Source organism: Nyctereutes procyonoides, unplaced genomic scaffold (genome assembly GCF_905146905.1).
Source record: "Nyctereutes procyonoides isolate TBG_1078 unplaced genomic scaffold, NYPRO_anot_genome, whole genome shotgun sequence".
Taxonomy (NCBI): domain Eukaryota; kingdom Metazoa; phylum Chordata; class Mammalia; order Carnivora; family Canidae; genus Nyctereutes; species Nyctereutes procyonoides.
In genome coordinates, this window is record NW_026575051.1 from 15,427,589 (window position 1) to 15,452,774 (window position 25,186).

At 45.0% G+C, this 25,186-nt stretch overlaps 1 protein-coding gene across 1 annotated transcript in view; it reads right to left on the reverse strand.

Annotated features, from left to right (window-relative positions):
• TNFRSF21 (TNF receptor superfamily member 21) overlaps nt 1-17,839 on the reverse strand; it is a 68,625-nt gene extending 50,786 nt beyond the window's left edge. Inside the window, exon 1 of the mRNA XM_055330679.1 lies at nt 17,330-17,839. Within this exon, the coding sequence (XP_055186654.1) occupies nt 17,330-17,419 (90 nt within the window). The 5' untranslated portion in view covers nt 17,420-17,839. The remainder of the gene's footprint in view (nt 1-17,329) is intronic.
• Nucleotides 17,840-25,186: the final 7,347 nt, after the last annotated feature.

The window sequence follows — 25,186 nt, forward strand, 5'->3', positions numbered from 1 at the left end:
AAAAATCTGCTTCATAATGGTAAATTCTGTACTATCTCTGTCTCTTTCTGGCTTTCTTTCTTTTCTTGGTCCTTCTGTTTGCAAAATCAGCCCAGCCACCCCCTTCTGCCCTGGCAATGTGGATTAGATTGAGGGCAGAAAGCGGCCACTATCCATGTGGAGCACAAGTTCCATTTGGCAAGTACAAGAGGACAAATCTCATCCCAGTCTCCCTGGCGCTAAGGACCCACCCAAGGGGTTGCGACAGTGGCTCTGCTTCTGTATTTCCCCGAGTTCCTTTACATCTAGTTTCTAAATGCAAAAGCCCTTTTAGATGGCCACAGGGTTCTGGAGGTTTGAAAGATGTATAAATAACCTAAATGGCAGGTTATTACATTTGCACAAACAAGATAAAAGCAGAGAAGGTAACAGGAGATCTGGCCAGAGAGCGGTGGTTGGGTACGAACATCATCACCCTGCTGTGCCATGGGCTCTGAGTCTGGCTCCCCCATCCCTTGCAGGCAGGCTGGGCAGGCAGCCAGGCACACACCCCGACGTGGCTCTGCAGAATGACCACAGGGGGGTGGTGAACAGCCCTGTGTGTGTGTGTGTGTGTGTGTGTGTGTGTGTGTGTGTGTGTGCTGGCATCCAGGGATGGGGTTAGGGCTTGTCTTCCTACAGTTCACTTCTCTCCCTAGGGCACACACTTGTTGGGGATCCATCAGCCCCCTGACTACCCAATTACAATGGGTCCCCCCAGTAGCACACAAAACCTGCCTCCAGATCCCACTGCACCCCACACTCTCCCCCACTCATTGAGTAGATTTTTCAGTTCTTGGCTCATTTAGAATAACCGGTGATGTTTCTAACTAAGGCAAAGCTCAGAGCTCTTTAACTCTCTCATTCTAACTAACCCACTTTAGACAATGGGGCTCTAAAAATGGACCTTTCATTACCTCATGTTACAGGAGGCAATTCCAGCTCTTACATACAGAGTTAACAATGATGCCTCTACATCTCACCTGGACTGAGCACTAGAATGAGATCTGTTCAAAGACTAGGCATTATGAATGCACTGGACAAATAGTTATTGAAGACCATACAAGGCACCATGCCACAAGCTGACAACGTCATTTGTGAACTCTATCCCAGCCACATGGAGTATACCTTCTAAGGCAGGACAGACAGAAACAACTAATTAATCAGGAATTACCTAATTAGAATTGAGATTACTGCTGAGGAGAAACACAGAGTCCTATGAGGGGGAGGTTAGCAGGTGCTTCCCAGCAGAGGGATGTTACAGAAGCACTTAGAGTCACTCTCAAGGACAGAGAAGCAGAATTTAATTCTGGTCAGGGAGAAGGGAATGTGGATTAGGCAGAGGGAACCCCACAGCAAAAATCTGAAGCCGAATGAAGCTCAGCTCGGGAACCAAAAAGTTTATATGGTTCTCCCAACCAATGGGAGAATGTAACACAGTGGCCGTAGTTAAATTTGGAGAAGCTCCGCATTTTGATCCTAACCCAAAAATGCAGTGAGAAACCACTCTTTGTTTACACTGGGGGGCTGGAGGGGAAGAGACACAATCACATTTGTGAATAAAAAAGTTAACTGGCAGTGGTTGGGGGGAGAGTTGATGGAAAAACCCACTTAGAAGGTGAAAGTCCAGGGTGACTTTGATTTAGGGGTTGGCCATGGAAGGAGAAGGCAACAAGATTTGAGAGGTCAGAGCAGCTAGAGCTGATGAATGATTACCTATGGAAGGAGAGAGGGAAAAAAATCAATCATCTTCAAATTGGACTCTGGAGATCACAGGATGGAACAAACAGCTTACTCAAAGCTACCCCTCAAGCCAGGAGGGTGCCCATGTGGGCCCATGGCAGGGTCAGGAGGTAGGGCTCCAAACCTCCCATTTCTGCAGCAGCTCTGATCTACCAATTTTTTAATAGGAGGACCAAGTCTGAATTCATTTGAAGGAAGGATTATGAGGGATTACTCCTAAAACAAGTTTAAGTCTACTTGTCCCTCTTTCTCTGCTCCTCCCCCCTACTCTCTTTCTCTCTCTCTCTCTCTCTCTCTCTCTCTCTCTCTCAAATAAACAGATAAATAAAAATATTTTTAAAAGAAAAATATTCCCTACAAAATGTAAAAACAAGTTTAGATGATACCTAAAAGTTAATGTTAGGAAAACACCTGAATCAGGAGACCTGTCATTGAAAACTGCGAGTCAGGGAAGCAGAGCACTTGAGGCTGGTTCCATCAGATCAAAATCTTTAATTCTCTCCTTTGCACAGAGGGAGAAAAACTAAATCAGGGGTTCACCCAAAGTCTCACACTTCAAATACAGCATCAAAGTTACCTGGGAAGTTAAAAAAAAAAAAAATCCACATCCACAGTCCTATCACCTGAGACAACTGTGGGTCTGCAATAGAGCCAGGAATATATTTTGTTTTTAAGCTTTCCAAGTGATTCCAATGCCCTGGCCAAGTTTGGGACCCCCTGAACTGAGGCAAGACCCCTCTGGCTCTAATCTTCCCTGATTCTGAGAATTCCTTTGGAGAACTCCCAGGTCCAATGTCAGAGTCCCTCCCCCTGCCTCCCACACAACCTGATACTTTTTATTGTCTTACAACAAAAATCAGCCTTCTTATAATAATTCCAACAATGGCAAAATAGAGTAAAATGTTGAAGTCCATGCTTAAACCCACTCATCCTCAGAGAAACTCACAGGTAATTCTCATGCACATCTTTCCAGACCTTCACCTGAGCTTTCACGCATAATACATACACATGAACTTCGAGTTGACTGTTTCAGTTGCTTTGGGGTGTTTTTGTCTCACACATTGAAAAGGAACAGGCCATACAAACTGTTCTTTGATTTGCTTTTGTTCATCACTGAAATCATCCCATATCAGAATACAGACTACTTTCTTCCTTATGATGGCCCAAGTGCTCTTCAACAGGATGGATATGCCCCAATACAGGGATTTCTCCTACTGAGAGCATGTGAGTACTTTTCCTTATCCATTCTTCTGCATTTCACATTCCTCTCCTTGCTTTTCCACCCCACACGTTTTTTTTTTAAGATTTTATTTACTTATGAGAGACACAAAGAGAGAGAGAGAGAGAGAGAATGGCAGAGACATAAGCAGAGGGAGAAGCAGGCAAAGCCTGATGTGGGACTTCATCCCAGGACCCCAGGATCACGACCTGAACCAAAGGCAGATGCTCAACCACTGAGCCACCCAGGTGTCCCTCACCCCACTCCTGTTTTCCTTTTCTGTCCTTCCCACCCCAAATGACAGACACACTCTGTCCACTCATCCTGCTCTCAGTCTCTCACGAATCACTTCCTTCAAGGACAAAAGAAGCCTCTAACCCATAACTTGGAAGCTCTCACTCACATACCTTGTCCCTATTCATATGAATCTGCTCTCTTAAGTGTTCTCAGCCTGTGGGAGGACCAAACCTGAATAAGGATATGTGGGCAAAGATTTAGAAAACAGAAGACGTGTTTCTGTCCAGGCTCTGCCTTAAGATCAGTAGGACCCTGTCTTACCTGCATGTAAAATTAGTATGTTGGGCTAGGTCGGACCGAACTCTAACCTTCAAGGTGTCTGCAATGATAGGTCCACTTCCACCTTTTCCATGAAGGCTTTACAATTACTCCTAGCCACCCAGATTCCAAGCAGATGAGCAAACTCTTCATCACATTTCCTGTTTCTATTCTTCATTTCAGTGCCTAATTACATCTTGCTGGTAATGTTTGTTGATGGTCTCGTAGGTGTATATATTTATCTTCCCATAATGATTCTGAGCAGCTCGAGGCCAAGGACAACCATGGAGATTGCATTTCCTTCCTTGCTCAACCACTTCAATAATGAAGACCATGGAAATCATAAACAAAGCGTACTCGGAGCCAGGGATCAACCAACAAATTTCCACATGCCACTTATTCTTGTATATGTTTTATTGGAATGCAGCCATTTATTTAGGTATTGCCTATAGCAGCTTTCACACTACAAAGGCAGAGCTGGATAGTTGCAAAAGAAACCATATGGTCCACAAACTCAAAATATTTACTACCTGGCCCTTGACAGAAAAAAAAAAAAAAAAGCCAGGCAATACCTTCTCTGAGCAGTCCAAAAAAAATGTCAAAAATGCAGGGACCAGGAGCCCATTCACTGGAACCCTCAGACCTCCTCTAGAGTCTAGCAATGAGTATTGAGTTCTTGACCTCCCCTACTGACACTCATTCCAGCTCACACACCAAATCTGATCCTTTTATCCCCTGCTTAAAACGTTTTTCCTATATGACTACCATAATTTTGTAGTCATACATTTATTGGTGTACTGTGTCTTCTCGTCTGCACCACAAGCTCCATGAGGGCACAGACAGAGTCTATTTTACTATCCTAGCCCTCAAGGCCAGTATCCAACTCATGACATACCCAACAAGGGTTTGCTGACTGAATGAATGGATTTGCAGACCATAAATAATTAGAAGCAACAAATGAAATGGTGATGGTAGAAGAGTTTGCTGGAGCACAGGTATAAGACCACATGTGAGAAAGCCAAAGGTCTCCTCAATATAGCCATAATAATTCAAGGGATAAAGCCGTCTGGCACCCTTCAGTGGAAGGGCAAGTAGTGTGCTTCACCTCCAAAGACACTGAGGCCACATCACTTTTTTAATAGAACCATAACTGGCTTCCAAGAATGATGCTCAGCATGGTGCTTATAATTACAAGCAAATGTAAAGAAGAATTTAAAACATCCCCCCTCGTTTTATTAAAAAAACAAATGACACCAACTTGATATTTGGAATTGTTAGAAGTATTATGGGATTATCCTTCAAAAGTCATTTAGGTGCCATCCTAGTTTAAACTTCAGTTATATGGAAAATTTCATTTATCCAGGACACCAATTTCACTGAAAATAATGGATAAGAGCCAAGTATCAGTGTGCCATCCCAAACTGTACAGGATATAGGGGTGCTGTAAATCCTTATTGAGTAACCAAAAGATCCAAACCCCAGGACAAAGCACAGTTCAGAAGAAGGAAGAAGTAGTTCTCAAGTAACCCGCTACAAAGGCTTCCAAGACTTCCACGCTCACCTTGGTGGTCAATGTCACACTGGTCCTGTTGTCACTTCTCCTCTAGGGCTTTGGGATGGGACTGAGGACAAGAAGCACCCAGATGTGCTAACACATGTGAGACTGCCGATGCCTATTTATCTTTAACGATTCTCATCCCCTGACCTCATCCTTCAAACAAGTGGGAAAAAAATTCCCTGCAGTTTACGAGCACAACATATTTATGCCATTCTTGTTCTGTATCAAATTCCAGTAATTTTTCATGGAAAATGAGTAAACTCAAGGCAGTGATAAACCTCTGTCTTCTCATAATGGGCAAGCAGGAAGACTGACAGTGAGTCTGCTATCGAAAATGTTTAATGGTCCAAAAAACTAATATTTTAAGAGGGATCTCATTACTGTGAGATTATAACAAAGCTACAGCAAGCAAATTATTTCTAAGACGGTGACCGTAAAACATGCCAACTAATAATCAAAAGGCAAAAGCCAGGCATAACAAGGCAGCCCCAGAATTTCTGACCATTTTATTATGAGAATCACATTAAATTTACAATCACAAGACCCTGACTGCTGGGAGTCCTACAGATTTGAAGGGAAAAACGAATGATATAAAGAGGAAAACCTCCATGGGTAAAGCTTCCACAAAACACAGAACTGTTCCTAGGTATGTTATATAAATACGGTCAGCTCTTGCATTTCCTATTATCTTCCCTGACTTAAAAAAGTCTTCTGTTGCTAAGGCAAAAGCAGGGACTGCTGCTAATGCCGGAGAATATAAAGAACGCCAAGGCTAGAATGTGCTGACTCCAGGACTGAAGAAGGCAAGCTCAGGGCACAGTGGGAAAAGGAAAAAAAAAAAAAAAAAAACAGGCACGACTTAACCCAGATGCTGTGTTCCCTGGAACCTGCAATGCAGAGGAGCATGTGTGCGCAGCACACAGTCCTTAGACCAGAGACTTTATCTCCTTCCACCCATGCCCACTGCTACTTCTGTAGGCTACGACCCCCACCTACATGGAGAAGCCACGTTAGAAACAAGACAGTGGCAAAGGTGTAGGGGGCAATACTCCTCTGTGCTCACTGAGGTTTATAGAGTCTTCATAGAAACCAAGGCAAAACTAACACCACCAGCCAGTGTAGCAGTTCCAGCAAGAAAGCATAAACAAAAACCTATTTTAGCCTCTTGTGTGCTCAGCAGGCTCCGCTCTACCAGGGGTTCTTGACAAGTGACCCAACCCGTGACTCAGTTTCCTCATCAGCATAGTGCAGATAATGGTAACACTTACCCTCCTAAGACTGTTTTCAGAATTGTTAATACAGATAAAGCAGGTGCAACATGGGGACACAAGTCTCCCATATACTTTAGTTATTTTAACGATCACTCCTTCAACTTATCATATTACTATGGTTTAGCTTCATTCCCTTCGGATCAACCTTTTTTAAGATTTTTTTTTTTTAATTTGAGAGATAGTGAGGAAAGGAGAAGCAGACTCCCTGCTAAGCAGGGAGCCCAGTGCAAGGCTCGATCCCAGGACCTGGAGATCATGACCTGAGCTGAAGGCAGACACTTAACTGACTGAGCTACCCAGGGGCCCCGGTACTAGACAATCTTTTAAAACACCCCAACTGAAGTGCAAATGCCCAATTCCTGAGAAGTGTATCAGAGACCCCAGATTTTAAAAGCTGTAGTCCTGAAACATCCCCTACTAGACTTGGAGCATTCTACAAAACAAAACAAAAAAAAAAAAAACAAACAAAATGCAGACTGCATGGTGATACGTTAAAAGACAAATAAGAACTAAGCAACACTTCAAAACAAGCTTAACAAGGGCGCCTGGGTGGTGAAGTCAGTTGAGCGGTGGACTCTTGAATTTGGCTCAGACCATGATCTCAGGGTTGTGGGATTGAGCCCTGCCTCCGGCTCTGCACTCAGCTTGGAGTCTGCTTGTCCTTCTCCCTCTGCTCCACCCTCCACAACTCTCTCTCTCTCTCAATCTCTCAAATAAATTAATAAAGGCTTCAAAAAAGGCCTAACATATAAACAACATAGAACAAATGAGAAAACCAGGAGAGGAGAAAGGATTTTCTATTAATAAAGTGCACTTTAGGGATCCCTGGGTGGCGCAGCGGTTTGGCGCCTGCCTTTGGCCCAGGGCGCGATTCTGGAGACCCGGGATCGAATCCCACGTCGGGCTCTCGGTGCATGGAGCCTGCTTCTCCCTCTGCCTGTGTCTCTGCCTCTCTCTCTCTCTCTGTGTGACTATCATAAAAAAATAAATAAATAAATAAATAAATAAATAAATAAATAAATAAATAAAAATAAAGTGCACTTTAGACAAATGGAGCAGAATTTCAGCAAGCACTTTCCAGAATGAGTTTCCCTGACGGAGTCCCACAGGATACTAATGGCCTTGGATATAAAACACGGGGTGAACCAACCAGTTGCCTGCTTTTTTATAGTCCACAAGCTAAGAATGACTTCTACATTTTAAAGAGCTGCAGCAGGGACGCCTGGGTGGCTCGGCGGTTGAGCACCTGCCTCGGCTCAGGGCGTGGTCCTGGTCCCGGGATTGAGTCCCACATGGGACTCTCTGAGGGGAGCCTGCTTCTCTCTCTGTCTATGTCTCTGCCTCTCTCTCTGTGTCTCTCATGAATAAATAAATAAAATCTTAAATAGATAAATAGCTGCAGCAGGGGGTGGGAATCAAAAGAAGAATACAATTTTGTCAAAATTTTGAAATTCAGATTTCGGTGTCCACAAACCTTAAGTTTTACTGGAATGAAGCCACACCCCTTCTTTGAGGCACTGCCCAGAGCTGTGTTCGAAGTACAAAGGCAGAGGTGAGTTGTTTCCGCAGAAACCACATGGCCCACAAAGCCAAAAATACTATCTAGCTCTGTACAGATGAAGTTTACCAAACCCTGGCCTAAAAGTTTAGGAAATGCTCCTGATGGCAGCCCTCACAGAGGCACAATTAATATTAGCCTGTTGATGGCTCCAGGAGGCCCAGCAGGGGGCCCAGCTGCAGAAAACAGTGACTTTGTTGAATCTGGCATTTCCCAAATTTATATGGCCATACAATCCTTTACTCACGCAAGATGTATGAACATCTTGCAGAACACACTGAGGCAGTCTCCACCACCAACATGCTGCTGATGTCCAGAAAAGTCAACAAACCCAACCTTAAAAAGATCAAATATAAAATTCAAAGTAACCAGAATAGTTTAAAGTATCGGGAAAGAGATCAATTTCTGACTATTAAAACAAAACCAATGGTGGGATGCCTGGGTGGCTCAGTGGTTGGGCGCCTGCCTTCAGCCCAGGGCGTGATCCTGGGGTCCTCGGAACAAGTCCCACTTCAGGCTCCTTGCATGGAGCCTGCCTCTCCCTCTGCCTGTGTCTCTGCCTCTCTCTGTGTGTCTCTCATGAATAAATGAATAAAATCTTTAAAATAAATAAATAAATAAAACAAAACCAATGGCAACAAAGGATACTCTCAGACCCAAAAAAAGGATACTCTCTGACACAAAAAAAGAAGAGGTTTAAGAATATTAACCTAATTTTTTGTTATTGAATGTAATATTAAAAGTAGAATATGAAAATGTATGCCAGGGGCACCTGGGTGGTTCCGGCAGTTAAGTGTCCAACTCTTGATCTCAGCTCAGATCTTGATCTCAGGGTGGTGAGTTTAAGCCCCATACTGGACTCCACACTGGGCAAGGAATCTACTTTAAAAAAAAAAAAAAATTAGGGGCACCTGGGTCGCTCAGTGGTTGAGTATCTGCCTTTGGCTCAGGTTGTGATCCCAGAATACTGTGACAGAGTCCGCCATCGGGCTCCCTGAAGGGAGCCTGCTTCTTCCTCTGCCTATGTGTCTGCCTCTCTGTCTCTCATGAATGAATAAATAAAATCTTCAAAAAAAAATGTATGCCATACATGGCTAATAAAAGCTTATAAACAAAAATGCAAAGAATTAATGGAAATGAGGTTAACATAAATTCCACTCACTAGTTGAGGCAGAGGATGACATGAGTAATTACAAAGGTAATTATCACATGGATAAATATACGACCATCCCTAGTGACTACTGAAGTACAAATGTGCACGACCAAGGACCCTCACATATCTGTATTAAAGCAGCATAAATAAATGAAAATTATAAACTCCAGTGTTGGCAGCCTGGTGGGGTAAAAGGCATATTAATAGTTCCTGGTGGCATTCTAAATTAATTCAGTCTTTCTAAAGACAATCTGGCAATGCACTGCTGGAGCCATAAAACCATTCATTCATTTCCTGTGACCCAGCCATCCACTTTGGGCCATGCACCCCAAATATACCTCACTTTTGGGAACAACCCAAAAAGAAAAAGAGCAATTGATCTGTACAGAGACAATGTCATCAGCGTTGCTCCCTTGCAGAGCCATGACAGCACCTAAGCGTCTGTCCGACAACAGCAGGATGGCTCAACACGACACCAACCCAGAGGAGAGGTGGCATGGCAGGCCCGAAGTTTGAACTGCAGGAATCACAGGCCCCTCAAAGTCACTAACGTGTACCCAAACGTTGGGGCCCCCAAGCCCACCCAGGCCTCCCCCAGCTTTGCCCTTCAAAGTCATCAGGCCACCAAAGACTCAACTCAGGAACTAAAGAGTCAGCCATGACAGACAGTTGTCATGCTTTCCTTCGACCCCTGCCCTCTCACATCTCACCAGCAGTAGACCTTCTTCAAAATCTTTAAAATCGATCTAGTAATCCCCATCTTCACCGCCACCACCCCAGAACCATCATCTCCTGCAATCTCCCGCATCTCCACTTCCCCTTTTCCAATCCATCCTCCACAGAACTGCCAGAGTGATATTTAAAAGAACTCTCATTAAAACCAAGGTTATAAAACCTTGCCTACAACTGTATGCCCAGCAAAATCCTGACATGTTCAGACCTTAAAGGGCTCATCCAATCTGGTCCCTGCCTGCTCCACCTCAATCACACTCCCTTTGTCCCTGTTCACTAAATGCCAACCGCAATGGCCTTCTTTCTCCTCTTTGAACATGTAGGCTCTTTCCTACCTCTGGGCCACTCTGCATGCTGTTCCTTCTCACTGGCACATACTCTTCCTTCTGCTCCTTTAGAACATTACCCTTTCTGTCTTCCCTGATAAACTGTTAACTCCAAAAGGCAAGGACCACGAGTGGCCTTTTACTGTCACATACCTAAAGTCTAGCAATGCCTGACATTTTGCAATGTAATTTAGCAATGCACCAGAAATATTTTTTTAAATGAATTAAAAATATATCTCTGTGAGAAAAAAAAAATAGCTACATAAAGAAAAGCAGAACATAAGCAAGTACATTCACATAGTTTTAACTGTACATAAGTGTTCATATAATGTCAAAGAATAAAAATGAATTGGGAAGAGAAACCACACCCACTGAGGCCCTTCTAGTTGACAATTCACTTGAGTTTAAAATATCCTTTGTTAATAACTCAAATACCCTTCAGTTGTAGCTCAAAGTATTGAGATGTAGCTCCAGATCCAACTACCTTCTAACCTGTCTAGAATGAATGGTCAGTTTAGAGCAAGATCCTTCTGGAATTTATTCAACAATCATTTACTGCTTAACTACTCTGTGTCAGGGCATTAAGCCAAAAACACAAAGATGAATAGCACATTGTATGTTGTCTTTAAGAAGCTGAAATGGAGTAACAACATTGACCCCTGAGCATTTCAAGTGAGGAGTGAATTACACGCAAACCTTGTCTGATTTGGTATTTTTTTCCCAGACCAGATACACAAAACTCAAACCACAGAGGAGAGAGGGGCCATGGACTCGCAGAAATAAAAGGAAGGGCAAGGAGTGAACAATAACCAGTTAAATTATTCTGGAAACCTGTCACCATTTGCCTTTGAATCTTTTTTTCCATCCCCTGCCCCCCATTTCTCTTAATCCTGGTTAGGCTGACCTGGCCATACCTAGGATGAAATCAAATAATCATCGTCTCATGAGTTCTTTGGGAAAGCAGAATTTCCAACCTCTTTCCCAGAACCAGTGATTAAATTTCTTTTCACTCTTTGCCTCGCTTTCGTCCACTCAGCATCTACAATCTAGGGAGAGCCATGTTTAAAAGCCTGCTTAAGAGAATGCTAAAAGTGAGTGGGATAAACCACACACAAAAACATGACTTATGGGACCATGCAAATCAATCAGGGAGTTAAACCAGTTTCTAAGAGACCTGAAAAGTTAACAAAATAAATACTTAATAGCAGATGATGCAAACCTGTGCACTAATCCTATACAAATAATCAGGCTGGCAGCAAAGAAAAAACCCTACCCCATCCTCAAGTTCTCAGAATAAGTGAGTGAAAACTACTTACTAAGCAGAACCCATGTCACACTGTTACTCACTAAGCAAATATTTTTCAAAATGACCCAAGTAGCAGGAAAGCAAAGCACCCATTCCCTATTTATAACATTTCAATTTGCAAGAGTATCTTTCCATCTTAACCATGGCACCATTGCCCATCAGAGTCACACCACTGGAAAATGTTGGCCAAGGACTCCACACCCTCTGCTTTCAAGCCACACACACACAGGTTGCTCTTACTTCCTAATCAGCTCTCCTGGCTAAACTTCCAAAGCGCCATCACGGAGCAGAACTGCTTCCCAGAGAGAAAGGGAATGAGCAGCTCTCGGGTAAAATCATTCCCTGCACAAGAAACAACATTCCAGTAAATCAAGCTTATTTGTCCCCTGCCCACAACGTGGCAGAAAAAAAAGCAGTGTGTCTGAAACCACACGAACCTAGATCTGAATCCTCTCTCTGGCAGCTGCCAGTTGCTTGACCACAACTCAAACCCTTATCGATAAAATGGGGCTAATGCTACCATATCGTGGACTTGTAAGGTTTCCTGAGATCATTTGTAGAAGATATTCAACACAATGTCAATGGTAAATAATAAATAGGAGCTTAGTAATTCAATATAAATGATTAATATTAGCAGGCATTAATATTTCCCCTCTCTGGGCTCTCAGTGCTGAAGCCTTCTTGAAGCTACAGCTGCTCTCATTTGATTCCAGGACTTCCGGGCTCATTCCTCTCCTGCCTCTTAAATCCATTAAAGTCATGTTTCTTCTCCCAAAACAGCTCCAAAAGGCTGATCCACCAATCCCTTCTGGCGGCAGAAGGGCAAAGGGAAAACGGTGTAAAGATCAGAGAGTGAGCCTGGCTATGACTCAGCTTACAAAGCCCCCTCTCCTTTTTGTTGTGTTTGATTTGTTCTTTAGTTTAGAACAAAACCTTAGACATAATTTTCAAACCTTCTGAAGATTTGAATCTTCTTCAATCTTCTAAAGAGATGGGACTACATAGCTCATATACACCTGCCTGAGGTCCCTCTGGGCAAACTCCCATCACTGCAAGCATCTGTCTCTACAAGGCCAGACGCTGACATATGTGGGGGGGGGGGGATCCAGATAGCCAGAATCCAGAGAGAATGGACCATTCCTGGCGGACTTTCCACCTCTCCAGAAGAATGAGGTCAACAGCCTAAATATCAGTGGAACCATGGCTTTGAATCAACAGCCTGAATACCAGTGCGCCCCACCTCTCTGCAGGCCCAAAGTGAGCACACAGTCCCTGACATCGGCCAGGTTCCTCCCTGGTTATAACCTCTGCCCGGCTCCTCTCTCCTGCACTCGGCCTGGAAATGGGAGGTGGAGGAGAGCCAGGTGGCAAGGATACAAGCCAAATTAAGATTCTTGTTTATTTTTTGGTATTTGACAAATACAAACACTGGGGCAAAGCAGGTATCTGGCCCCCTCTTTTTCTAAAGACTCAAAGCTCAATAGCTGCTATCCCAGCAGCAACAAAGCCCAGTGTCCTCATGCTAAGCGGGGATTCAATTTCGGGGAACTCCCATTAAGGCTTCTGTTTTCATTCCATCAAACACACGTATCCGTGCCTGATGGTCCAGACTGAATCTGCTTCCAATGGTCATCGGGCATATGCCCAAAGGCGATGACATACCCTGGGCTCCTCCTGTCACAGAAGAGCAAGCATCTGAGTTTTCCAGGAAGTTGCCAGTGACCTGGCCTCCCCGGAATTTGCAGGCCTGTTTGGGGGAAGAAGGCCAACAGTGTTTAGTGCTTACTGGAAAACAGACATTGCCATTTATGCGGTGGAAAGTCTCCGGATTCATACTGGCTCCTGAATAGTCTGGCGATGCATCTGACTATTTCCCAGCACCAATCAGTCAGTCAATCAAGTTTCCTTAGGCCAATTGTGCATTATAAAGGGCTGGCGAAATACAAAACCAATTTGCAGCTTGTCTATGGAGTCACCAAAGCTTTACCCCCCAGGTACAGCTCAAGTGTGATGTCTCCACATTCTGATCTACAACCGACAAAGTACACAGACCATCTGTTGGAGCCTGCCCTGTAAGCCATGCCTCCTTGCGTCTCTCCAAGAAGGCACACCTGGAGCAGGTACCTTCTGCAACCTGTCCCGGAATAGAGGGCATTAACTGTTTGGACCACACTCGGCGTGGTAGCCTTTGCACAGATGTAACCACACGAAAATATGTAAGTTAGCTGGTTGGTGGATCCATGTCTATCCAGTCTTGGGTTTTTTCCTCAATGTAAGGGAGTATATAGTATACAGTCCATGGCAAGGAATTTTTTTTTTCTTGCTGCTTTTGTTTGCTTGTCTATTTTATTTACACTGGAGGTCGGTCTGTTTGGGGCTAAACCTGAGGCAGGTTTAGCCATATGTCTCCAGAAACCACTCAGATCGAGAAAGCTTGATCCTCTACTACACATTTTGACAACAAGAATGGGAGATTCATGGGGTAAGTCAGAAATCCTGCATTCCAGTAGCAGTCTGCCCTCCCTATACTGAGCAGAAGTCACTTTCCCTACCAACCCCAATGTATGTAATTCTATTTGGAGACTTGGGAAGGTTTTTCTTCTGCTGGTTTTCCAACTGATTAAACTAGCCCAAGTTACTTGAAGTGATTTAAAGATTTTAACATCAACCACATTTCGGGTATTACTCTGAGTACATTTATCCACTGACTCCATATAAGCTCGTGAAACCCAACCAGCACTACTGATAGCCAGGTACGTTTTACATACCCTATGATCTGTGCCTGCAGGGCAAGATCCACATCCTAATTCACCCCTGGGTTCCCACCACCTGGTGCAGTGCCCCTCTCAGAACGGGTGCTCCGTGTAGGTTTGCTAACACAGAACCTCACGCACGTTAGCATCGATTGCCAACATTTTATGGGTCCAGGCAAAGCAAGCTCCCTGAGGGCAAGAGACCTCTCTGAGTGTGTCCTGTCATGCTGGACATTAAGGGCATTCCTTAACACTGGCACCAACTTAAAAGCTTCCCTGATCCTCCCTCCAGATTTTGCTTTTGGTCTGGAACACATGACATTTTTATCCTTCAGTTTGTGGTCTACTTCCATGTATGGTGCAGACACCCGGACTCATCAGAAACAGAAGTACAAGGAGCAGGAACACTTCTTCCAAAGGCACTCATGTAACTCTCGTTAATTTTCTGCCACACACCAAACCACCAGTCTCACCTTGGCTCCAGTGAGCCTTCTCTGTTGCTACATTTCATCGTCTAGCAAATCGGAGTTGTGAAATAGGTAATGTGGCAAAGGAGGGAGCAAGGGTATGAGCAAGGGTATGAGTCAGGCCCTCCCAGCTCCCAGCCCGAGAACCACCACTGGCCAGCTGTGCAGCCCAGGCACAAACCAATGAAGTTGGCCCAGCATCCACCTTCTCATCTGTAAAACGGAGATAACTCCTTCCTGCTTCACAGACAGGTGGGGAGTAAATGAAACACTGTATAGAAAGCATCTGACACACAGTAATTTATGGCATTATGTTAGGTATCATGATTCTTTTAAAGCTTATTAAAGCCTTATGAGAGTTCTCTTTCGACAGTGAGCCAGTCCTCACAAGAAAAAAAAAAAGTGTCAGAAATGATGACAGTCACAAATACTGGCACAAAAAGGAAAATACTGGAAAAACAATTGTAACTGAAAGCCGTAATAAACAGGACCTCTTATTGAGTTTATTCTTTTCTAATCTAACTGCAATATATGAGTAGGACACTAACTTCCCCACTGCCCCCCATAGAAGTGTTCTGAGCACCTGCCATGTTTAGCTGGGCTCTGGCGCCTGGCGTCTGTCATTTTCACATAGCTGAGAATCCCATCTGGATAAATAATCCTTATATCAATATCATGAGAGCATTATTTTTTTACAGGAGCAACACCTATCCTGGGGACTGGAGCTTGCAGATTGGGGATGGGAAAAAAGAAAAGACATTGCCTGCACACCCTGCTCGGAGGTTACAGCCAAATCCCTGGTGATCCGTGGTACACCGTCTCCGTCAGCCCTGAGGACAACAGGGTCAACCCCAAGCCATTCCATGGTCTGAAGCAGAGCCTTTCTATTAGTTACCAAGAGAAGGAGGACTCTTGTTTTCCTTAACAGCTTAAGATTGCTTCTGAGCTCCTTAACAAAGTTCTTTAAAAAAAAAAAAAAGAGAGACAGCCAAACTTAAATTCTCAGGTCTTCAGTTGCAAATCCAGTGCACAATTTTTAGATAAACTGAGTTTAATGGTTTAAGAAAAGGAATTGGGCTCTCTCTCAGTTGGCTAAAGTACCTACGGTTTCATTACATGGAGGCCTTACTTGAAAACACCTGTCTCATACTCAAATGTAAAATGAATGAAATATCACACGGACTTAAGATTTCATCTAAGGGAGTAGACTCTGTGAGGCATGGAATAATCGGTTCTGTCTGAGGGACCGCATAGGCATGGGGTGGGTAGAGTGTAGACGGAAGGAGGAACCTCAAGGAGAGATCTACCTGCACTGATGTTAGGGTCGGTGTTCACATGAACTGAAACGGATTTCTCTACACGGCAACACTGTCAGTCCAGGTTCATTGCTTGAAGGGACCCCCTTACTGCACAGCATCCCCCACACTTGTTTCAAGGATACGGATCTTGACTTTGCCATTACTATAAGTGGGCAGAAAAGACTCTCTGAAAGGATCCTGGGACTTGCCTCATTATAAATGCTAACAGCACCAAACTTTTCTTCAGTCTCTTTCCCCCTTAAAATCCACACTCACACAGGGAACCAGAGCGTCTGTAGGGTGAATTCCCAGGCCATAGCAACTGCAATGCCCCGGGATCTAAGAGATCTTGGCCGACCAGGCATCAAGCCCTTTTTGGGAAGGAGACAGCAAGCCTGCCTTCTCCTTACACAGCCCTGCCGTGAAAACAGGCTCTTGTCTTTTGTTTTTGTTTGGGTTTCAGCTAAGAACCTCTGTCCTCCCTTCAGAGAACCCCCCCCCCAAAAAAAAAAAAAAAAAAAAAAAGATGGGCATGGGAAGCTTACGGTGGCTCAAGGGTTTGATCTCAAATACATTTTCTTCCCCTAAGCCGGCTCCTCCCCTCTGGCATTTAGGAAGGGGAAAAGGATGTAGGGGAAGTTGGGGACAAGTTTTGGGTCAAGGGTGGTTTCAGGCTTTGCCCAGGTGAGTGAGGGAGGACTAGGTGGGGGGCACGCCCCGGCGCTGAACGCTGCTCGGGTGCCGAAGCAGGAACCTGCTCCGCTTTGCGGGGTCACCTGCCTGAGCCCCGGTGACCGAGGGATAGGAGACAGGCCTGGAGAAATCCATCTTCCTCTATGTAGACCCCCCTCCCCCCCCCCCCGGGCCAGCGCGCTGGCTGGCTGGGACCCGGGGCTCCGGCGACGCCTGCGAGTGGGTCTCCGGGCTCTGTGCGCGGCTCGCGCAAGCCGGGACCCCCGCCCCCCCCCAGCCGAGGCGAGGCGAGGCGAGGCGAGGCGGCGAGGGGGAGGGCACCGTGCGGCTGCGGTAGCATCCGGCATCCCGACAGGTCCCTGCAGCTGCAGCACAGCGGCCCCGCCGCCCGCCGCCCGCCGCCCCCCTCGGCGTGGTGGGGCGCGGGCTGCCGAGCGGGGGTCGCGGCGGGCGGCGGCGGCCCCTGCGGCCCGAGGCGGGGCAGCCCGGGATGCGCAGGGCGCCGGGGGCCGCCTCCCTCCAGCGCCCCCTCGGGCGCGGCCAGCCCGCGCGGAGCCCACCCGCGCGGAGCCCAGCTCGCCCCCGCCCCGAGCCCGCCCGAGCCCCGGCCCCGGCCCGGCCCCGAGCCCCGAGCCCCGGCCCAGCCGCCCCCCGCCCGCCCGCGCCCCAGCGCGCTCACCAGGAGGAGAGCGCCCGCCGCCACCGTCGGAGCGCCGGCCGCACGGCCGCAGGAGGCGGGCGCGGAGCTGCTGCTCGCGGAGGTCCCCATGGCCGAGCCGGGGCTCGCAGGGGCGCCCGGGGCGCGCGGGCCCCCGGCAGCTGGAGTCGGCGGCTGCTTCTGCCCAGCGCCGCACGCGCCGCCGCCGCCGCCGCCGCCGCCCGGGCCGGGCGCCCATCTACCTCCAGCCGCCCATGTGCACTGCGGCAGCGGGCGGGCGGCCGCGCAGGGGAGGGGCGCGGCGCGCGGCTCGGGGGCGCTCAGCACCTGGCCAGCGGCGCGGCCGCCCGGGCGGGGAGAGGCAGCGGCCGCGGCCGCGGCAGCCCGCGCCCCCCGGTGCTGCCCTCGCACAGCGGCCGCGCAGAAGCAGGCGGGAGGGCTGCGCGCGGGGCGGCGGCGGAGCGGCTTCCCATAGCGGAGCCTCCGGCCGCGGCGACCCCCTGCACCGCGGCCCGGGCCGGCCGGCGACGGACTGAGTCGGCGGCCGCCGGGCGCGGGGACACACGTGGTGGCGCCGGAGGGGCGGGGGATCGGCCCTTTGTGATGTCACCGGGAGGAGGCCGGGCTCTTTGTGCGGTGGGTCGGCGCCGGGAAGGCGCTCCAGGGCGAGCGGGGAGGGAGAGGGCGCCCCCCGGCGTCGGCCGACGGAACTGCAGCTGCCGGCTGGGCCGCGGGCCGCGGGCCGCGGGCCCCGCGCCGGGGGGGATCACGCCCTCGCCCCAGTCGGCTCACGTTGCCTAGCGCGATGCTGCTTAGTGTACTTAGTTGCTTCACCAAGGTACTTAGTCACTTGATTTGCTCAAATGGTTTCTGCGACAGGCACCGTTCTGCCGTTTTTGACGCAGTGATTAAAAACGGCCCATGGCCACAGAACCCCGAGGTCCACTGCCTGCCAAAAGCGCATCATGACTTGGTTCCCAAACCTGGCTGGGCTTTAGAGGAACCTGGAGAGTTGAAAACGTGGTAGGGTGTGTAGAGCTCGTCTCACCCACCCACCCACCCACCCATCCTGAGCTTCTAATTTAATCGAAAATGGGGTGTGGTCCGAGCACTGGGATGTTTAAAGGTGCTCCGGGTGATTTTTAATACGGAGCAAAGTTTGGAGACCTCTGGGATAATGAATGCAGTTAAGGAAGTCCAGACTGAAGGGTTCCAAACTCAGAGTCTGTGGAGTTTGGTCCGTGGGTGGTCTTTGAGAGGCCTTGGAAATCCTTGAAATGTGTAGGCAACTGCATCTTCCTAATTAAAGATCCAGTGTTTTGAATTAGATTATCACAGAGACTTAAAAAAAAAAATCCTTCCCCCTAAAAAGCTTTAAAATTTTTGAGTTGAGTTTCGGATGCCTTTGTGGGTTGTGGGTGGGTAGAAAGGAAGTTATCACACTGCTCCAGAAGAAAGAACAACCAGAACAGTAGCTTGGATGGTCGACATCTCCTACATTTCTGAATGTCAGATAGGACCTAGCATTCCTGTCTTTGTTTCGCCTGGAGGGAGTCAGTCTCCCCAGGGTCCCCCGTGTCTGGTACAGGGGTGTCCATCCTCTAGGTACTGACAGTTCACACTATGCTATATTGGAAACTACCACTTTTGCCATGTGGGCCACACCACTCATTTGTGAGCCCCGGTGGTGCTGCACTTATTCTAGCTTTCCGGGACCCCATCTATTTCATTATAAACACACTTTCTCGGGGATCCCTGGGTGGCTCAGTGGTTTAGTGCCTGCCTTTGGCTCAGTGGTTTAGTGCCTTTGTGATCCTGGAGGCCTGGGATGGAGTCCCACATGGGGCTCCCTGCATGGAGCCTGCTTCTCCCTCTGCCTGTGTTTCTGCCTCTGTGTGTGTGTGTGTCTCTCATGAATAAATAAACAAAATCTTTAAAAAAAAAAGTAAACACACTTTCTCAATTACCAGCTTTGACCCTCACCACCCAGTAGACCTGAAGATAACCCACTATAAAATACAAGTGTGAACTATTCTTTTTCTGATTAATATATTGTGTACACTTTGTTCTGTGCACACTTAGAAGATGATAAAAATATCAAGATTCGTTCCAATTTCTTATTTCAAATATCTATTAGTAAAGAAAAGAATTATCCATAAATATTGGATGGGGGAAAAGCCATCACATATAATCTCTGGTGAAATTCAAACAAGTTCTAAAAAATATTATCATTACATATGTAATGGGAGGGGGGCGGGTAATGTCTGGACTTGAGTCTACTTCCAGAACTTCAAAAGAGTAAGGGTTATCTATTGTGTCTCCATATGTAATAGTTTCAGTTATTTCTTTAAAAATTCAACTGACTGCTAAATATCATCATATTTTTAAAAAAGAAGTTACAGAGGTGTACCAAAAGGGGAGCAGTGAAAGATAAAAGCCTTTGTTAGCTAGTTCATTTAACTGCTTACAACCAAACCTACTCAAAGTTGGATCTGACTGATGTGCTCCATGAAGTGAGCAAAATTCAAGTTTAGAATTTGGGTTACTTTGCAGGCATGAGGAGTCCTTTCATAATTATCTCCCTTCCTAAAACCTAAAAGAAGTTTGAATTGTGCTCTCACTACTTGCGAATTTTATCGTTTCCTGGTGTGCTATTGATCACATCAAGTTGAAACTGAATGCCCATTTTAAGGGAGGATAAATCCACTCAATCCTATTTACCACTAACACTTAAATTCATGTCCCTCTGAGTCATAAATGGATTACAAATAATTTGAATCTAAACAGGGTATGAAACTTTATTACTTTGAATTGCAATTTACAAATGCTTTTATTTCACTTCATAAAAAGTCCTCAACTATTGATTAACTCATCACCACATTTTCAGTATGGTAACTTAGCTAGGTTTATTTTCTGGGAAAGGATGGAAATCCAATAATCCATAAGGATTAGCTTTGTCATATCTTTGCCATTATATTCATTCCATCTCCTTACACACGTTCGAGATTTGGGCTTTTTTAAAATTTCTGTCACTGCTATACATTCTTCCTAATATTCCAGTTTCATTCATCGATTGCTTTCCCTCCCTTAGTGCTTTCCCAGCCAATCTGTTTTTCTGTCCTCCAATTTGTCCATTTTCTCTATCTAAATCCTTATTACATATTTGGATGCTGGAGAAATCACCAAAATTACCGTCTTGCCTTCAGTTTTGCCTTATACTTTTTATTTCTCCTGCACACCGTGGGCAGTTGTAATAGAATCTCAACTTTCAAAAATGTGAGTACCCAGTTTTTAGCATGAAAACAGCAATTGTCCACATTCTGAGTAGTGACTGCTTTATGGCCAACATCCTGAGCTGATCCTTGAACGGCAGAAAGCGACAGGAATAGCTGTGAGCCTGCAGAAGGCACAAGAAGCAGCTGAAGCCAAGTTCAGAGGGCAGGAGAGGATGAAACTTGTCTAAGCAACAGCAAGATTGTTTCATTGCAACATGTACCAAGTATCTCTTATGTGTCAGGCAGTGTTGAGTACTGCAAAAACAGTAATAAGAAGTGATCCTGTCTTTGAGGAGTCACAGTCTCAGGGAGAGGAAATAGTTCAGCGGGTGTGAGTGGTAGAGACTGCTATTGTACCCCCATTACAGGTACACACCTATTTCAACTCCCATGTGGCTGCCCAGAATAAAAGATCACCTTTCCCAGACTCCAGTGTTCCTAAGCCTGCACGCAACTCCTGTCTCCACCAAGCAGAATCGAAATGTATGTCTTCTGAAAAACATTCCCATTGGCTAGAACTTAGTTATCCATCACCCCTCCTATGCAGACTTTACTAAGACCTGCTAATTCAATGTCAGTCACTTCTGATCTAATTCTGTGTCAATTGTTTTCCCTTTTCTCCTCCTCTAAATCCCTTCCACCTCTTGCTTAGATGATTACACAAACCTGATTGGCATCCCCGCCTCTAGTTTTGCGTTGGACTTCTCAGTACCACAATAAATCTCTTCTTTACATCTTAAGGAAAATGAGCTTTTTAGAACCTAATCTCATCATGTCATTCCCTTGCCAAGAGCCCAACAAAGAACCCTCGTTATACTCAATTTGAAGTTCAAAGTCCTAATAAAATTATTCATATTCTGAACTCTCCTTATGATTCAACCCTCACCACTGCCACATGGTTGAGTAAACATCACAAATATGATGCACAGAGCCTTTACTTCCTATATCCAGCTCACTTTTCCATTTCCCATTGCTGCCAATCCCCACAGACCCCAAGGTCTATATTCTAATCGTATTAGATCACCGTGTTTCTTAACTACTTCACCTTTGTGATTCTTCCAGACTTTGTTAGGTTTTGTTTTCTTTTCATTTCCTCTCCTCTGCTTTAGAATTCCTATGAATCGACCCTTTAAGACCAACCTCAAGTGGTACTTCATCCAAGAAGCCTTCCATGATGTCCTCTCTTCACCTTCTCTATCCCATTTGGATAGACTTAGTTGTTCCTGCCTCTTGTTTTTTTCCCAGATGGTTCTGTTACTGCATGTATGACATCATACTATGGTTCGCTTACCTTTCCACATCCCTGGCCAAACTTTGAGCTCTTTGGGGCCAAAGTCTATATCGCAATCATCTTTATATCTCCATAGTCAAGATTCAAGACATTTACCTAACTAACTCAGTAAATATTAGTTGAGTGAAAGAAACTTGGAAAATTTGACAAGCAGCGTAATAGTTAACACACCTGGTTGTACATTTTCTTTTTCCAAGCCTTAATTTAAACATCCTGAGTTGTGTTATGCAACAATAGGGTTTAATCTTGTATATCACCAAAGTGCCACGTCCCACACTTGGGTTAAACATTTTGTCCGCAGCTCTATTTCCTTCAAAAACTCATTTATGAACTTGCTGTTCTTTGGCCTAAGAAGGAATATCAGCCATTCAGCAACAGATTGCAAGATTAAGTGCAAGAGCATGAGTTTGATCAAGTCTCCATGGTGACATTCTACGAAGAAGGCACTCTTGGATAAGATCAAATGGGAATAGACTTGCAAAGCAGGCGCAGTTCCAGAAGCTTCCTTCTCTCTTGGGTGATAAGAGAAGGATGATTCGAAAAATACAATACACAGTCCTTTGAAGGTATGACACCTTTGTTTCACTCGCAAGAACAATGAGGTGATTAAAATTGTTCATTTCCCTGAAGGAGAGAACCTCAGCATGAGGAAAAGTGGGGCTCACCTTGAATTGCCCATAACCCATGCACTTTAGGAGTCCATGCCTATAATGGTTTCATTTTGCCATAAACTTTTTCACCCAGGGCCCTAAATAATTTTTCACTTCATGTGAGAGTTGATGAGAAAGTTTAATAGTTTTATATTCAATTTGTTTCTTTCTTTTTTTTAATTTTTTTATTTAATTCAAATTGCCAACATATAGTATAACACCCAGTGCTCATCCCATCAAGTGCCCTTCTTAGTGCACTTAGATCACCCAGTCACCCATCCCCCCACCATCTCCCCTTCTGTAACCCTTTGTTTCCCAGAGTTAGGAGTCTTTCATGGTTTATCTTCCTCTCTGATTTTTCCCCACTCAGTTTCCCTCCTTTCCCTTAGAGTCCCTTTCACTATTTTTTATATTCTGCGTGTAAGTGAAACCACATGATGATTGTCCTTATCTGATTGACTTATTTCACTCAGCATAATACCCTCCAGTTCATCCGCGTCGAAGCAAATGGTGGGTATTCATCCTTTCTGATGGCTGAGTAATATTCCATTGTATATATATTTTTATTTGTATATTTATGAATACATTATTATATAATTTTATACATCATGTATTATATATACTTATATTTGTAGACTTAACATTTAATAGTTTAATCAAAAGACAGGGAGTTTGAGGAGTCACCTAATATGGGGTCAAATCTCCATTATATCACTTTCTAATTCGGTGGGTATGAGATTAATATTAATATTAATATCTTTGAGCTTCTCCATTTGTAAGACGTAAGAACTATCTCATAGTGGTGATATGAGAAATAAATGGAATAAAATATGTAAAATCCCTAGCACTGCATTTCTCCTTCAGTATGTACTCAATAAATCAATTCCTCTTCCCCAGTACCCCTTTTGAGAGGATAATCTTTTTTTAATTGTTAATTAACATATAATGCATTATTGGTTTCAGAGAGTAGAGTTCAGTGATTCATCAGTTGTATATAACACCCAGTGCTCGTTACATCACATGCCCTACTTAATGTCCATCACTCAGTTACCCTGTACCCCCACCCTCTCCTCTCTAGCGACCCTCAGTTTGTTTCTTATGATTAAGAGTCTCTTATGGTTTGTCTCCCTCTCTGATTTCATCTTGTTTTATTTTTTCCTCTCGTCTCCTATGGTCCTCTGTTTTGTTTCTTAAATTCCACGTATGAGTGAGATATATGATAATTGTCTTTCTCTGATTGACTTATTTAAGAGGATAATCTTTTTTTAAAAAAAGACCTTATTTATTTATTTATTTGATTATTTGTTTGTTTGTTTGACAGAGAGAGAGAGGGCGTACAAATGTGCACAAGCAGGAGAAGCAGCAGGAAGAAGGAGAGGGAGAAACAGGTCCCCACTGAGCAGAGAGCCTGGCATGAGTTTAAATCCCAGGATCCTGGGACCATGACCTGAGCTGAACGCAGACACTTAACCCACTGAGCCACCAAGGCACCCCAAGAGGATAATCTTTTATAAGCTCATTACGGAAAGATGGGAAAGTATAATATTTCTTCATAGACACATTAGGATTTGGGGTTAGTAGAGATAGAAAAATTATTTCTTCTGATATAATGCAATGCAGTATCAAGACAGGTACAACAGGCAACCTGACTCCTGATCTTAGTTCTGGCATTAGCCAACTGTGCATATTTGGACAAGACACCACACTCCTCTGTATCTATTTGGGCTTAGTTAAGCTTCCTAATATGCAAAATGATAAATATGGATTACTAAAGTGATCATTTATGCTTCTATCTACTACCAAAGTCCTAGGATTCTAATTGGCTCTGATAGCATACTTTCTCCTGGCCAAGAGGGTTCAAGTTGTTTAAAGTCAGAAGACAGGGAAGATTGAAAAGGAAAGTATTTGGGAAGGAGAAGTCCAAGCAGATGCAAGGAGGTGTGGAAGGAGCATGATGGAGAATCATTAGCTTCTGTTCAGGAGTTGCTTGTCCATTTTGGGATTTATCAGGTCATGGGCTTCTCTCACCTTTCCTCACTTGACCTTTCATCCACTTAGTGACTAGGTAATTATGGTGAGCATACTCTGGCTTGGTCCTCACTGCTTGGTGACAATCAGGCTTTTTTCTTTTATTTCTATTTCCCTCAAATCTTCTCCCCAGAACCTTGGTCCCTTTACCCTCATCAGATCCTCCTGATGGTCATTGTTCTGCAAGGTAATCTTCCTGTGTTCCCCTCTTCACAAGCCTGAATTGTTCTCTGACTTTTTGCCTCCTTTTCTTTCTCTCCTTCCATTTCAGTGCTTTGAAGCACCTGTCCTTGCCAAGGCTGATGCTTCCTTTTATGGTCTTGAGTTCACTGCTCCAGCCTTTAAAATCATGACTCAAATAAAATAAAATAAAATACAATAAAATAAAATAAAATAAAATAAAATAAAATAAAATAAAATCATGACTCTTATTACCCCTGCATCTCAAAAATCTGTCTTTTCTGGGTTGCCCCATCCCTATAATATCAAGGACCTTCATCCTTAAATAAGTACAAACAAATAAAGAAACTCTTCTATTTCTTCATTTCTTTCCTAAATAAAGCAATGCTTTTTGCAATCACTGCTTTTTTTGTTCATGGCACCACATTTTTCTAATCCACAGGCCTAGATTTCC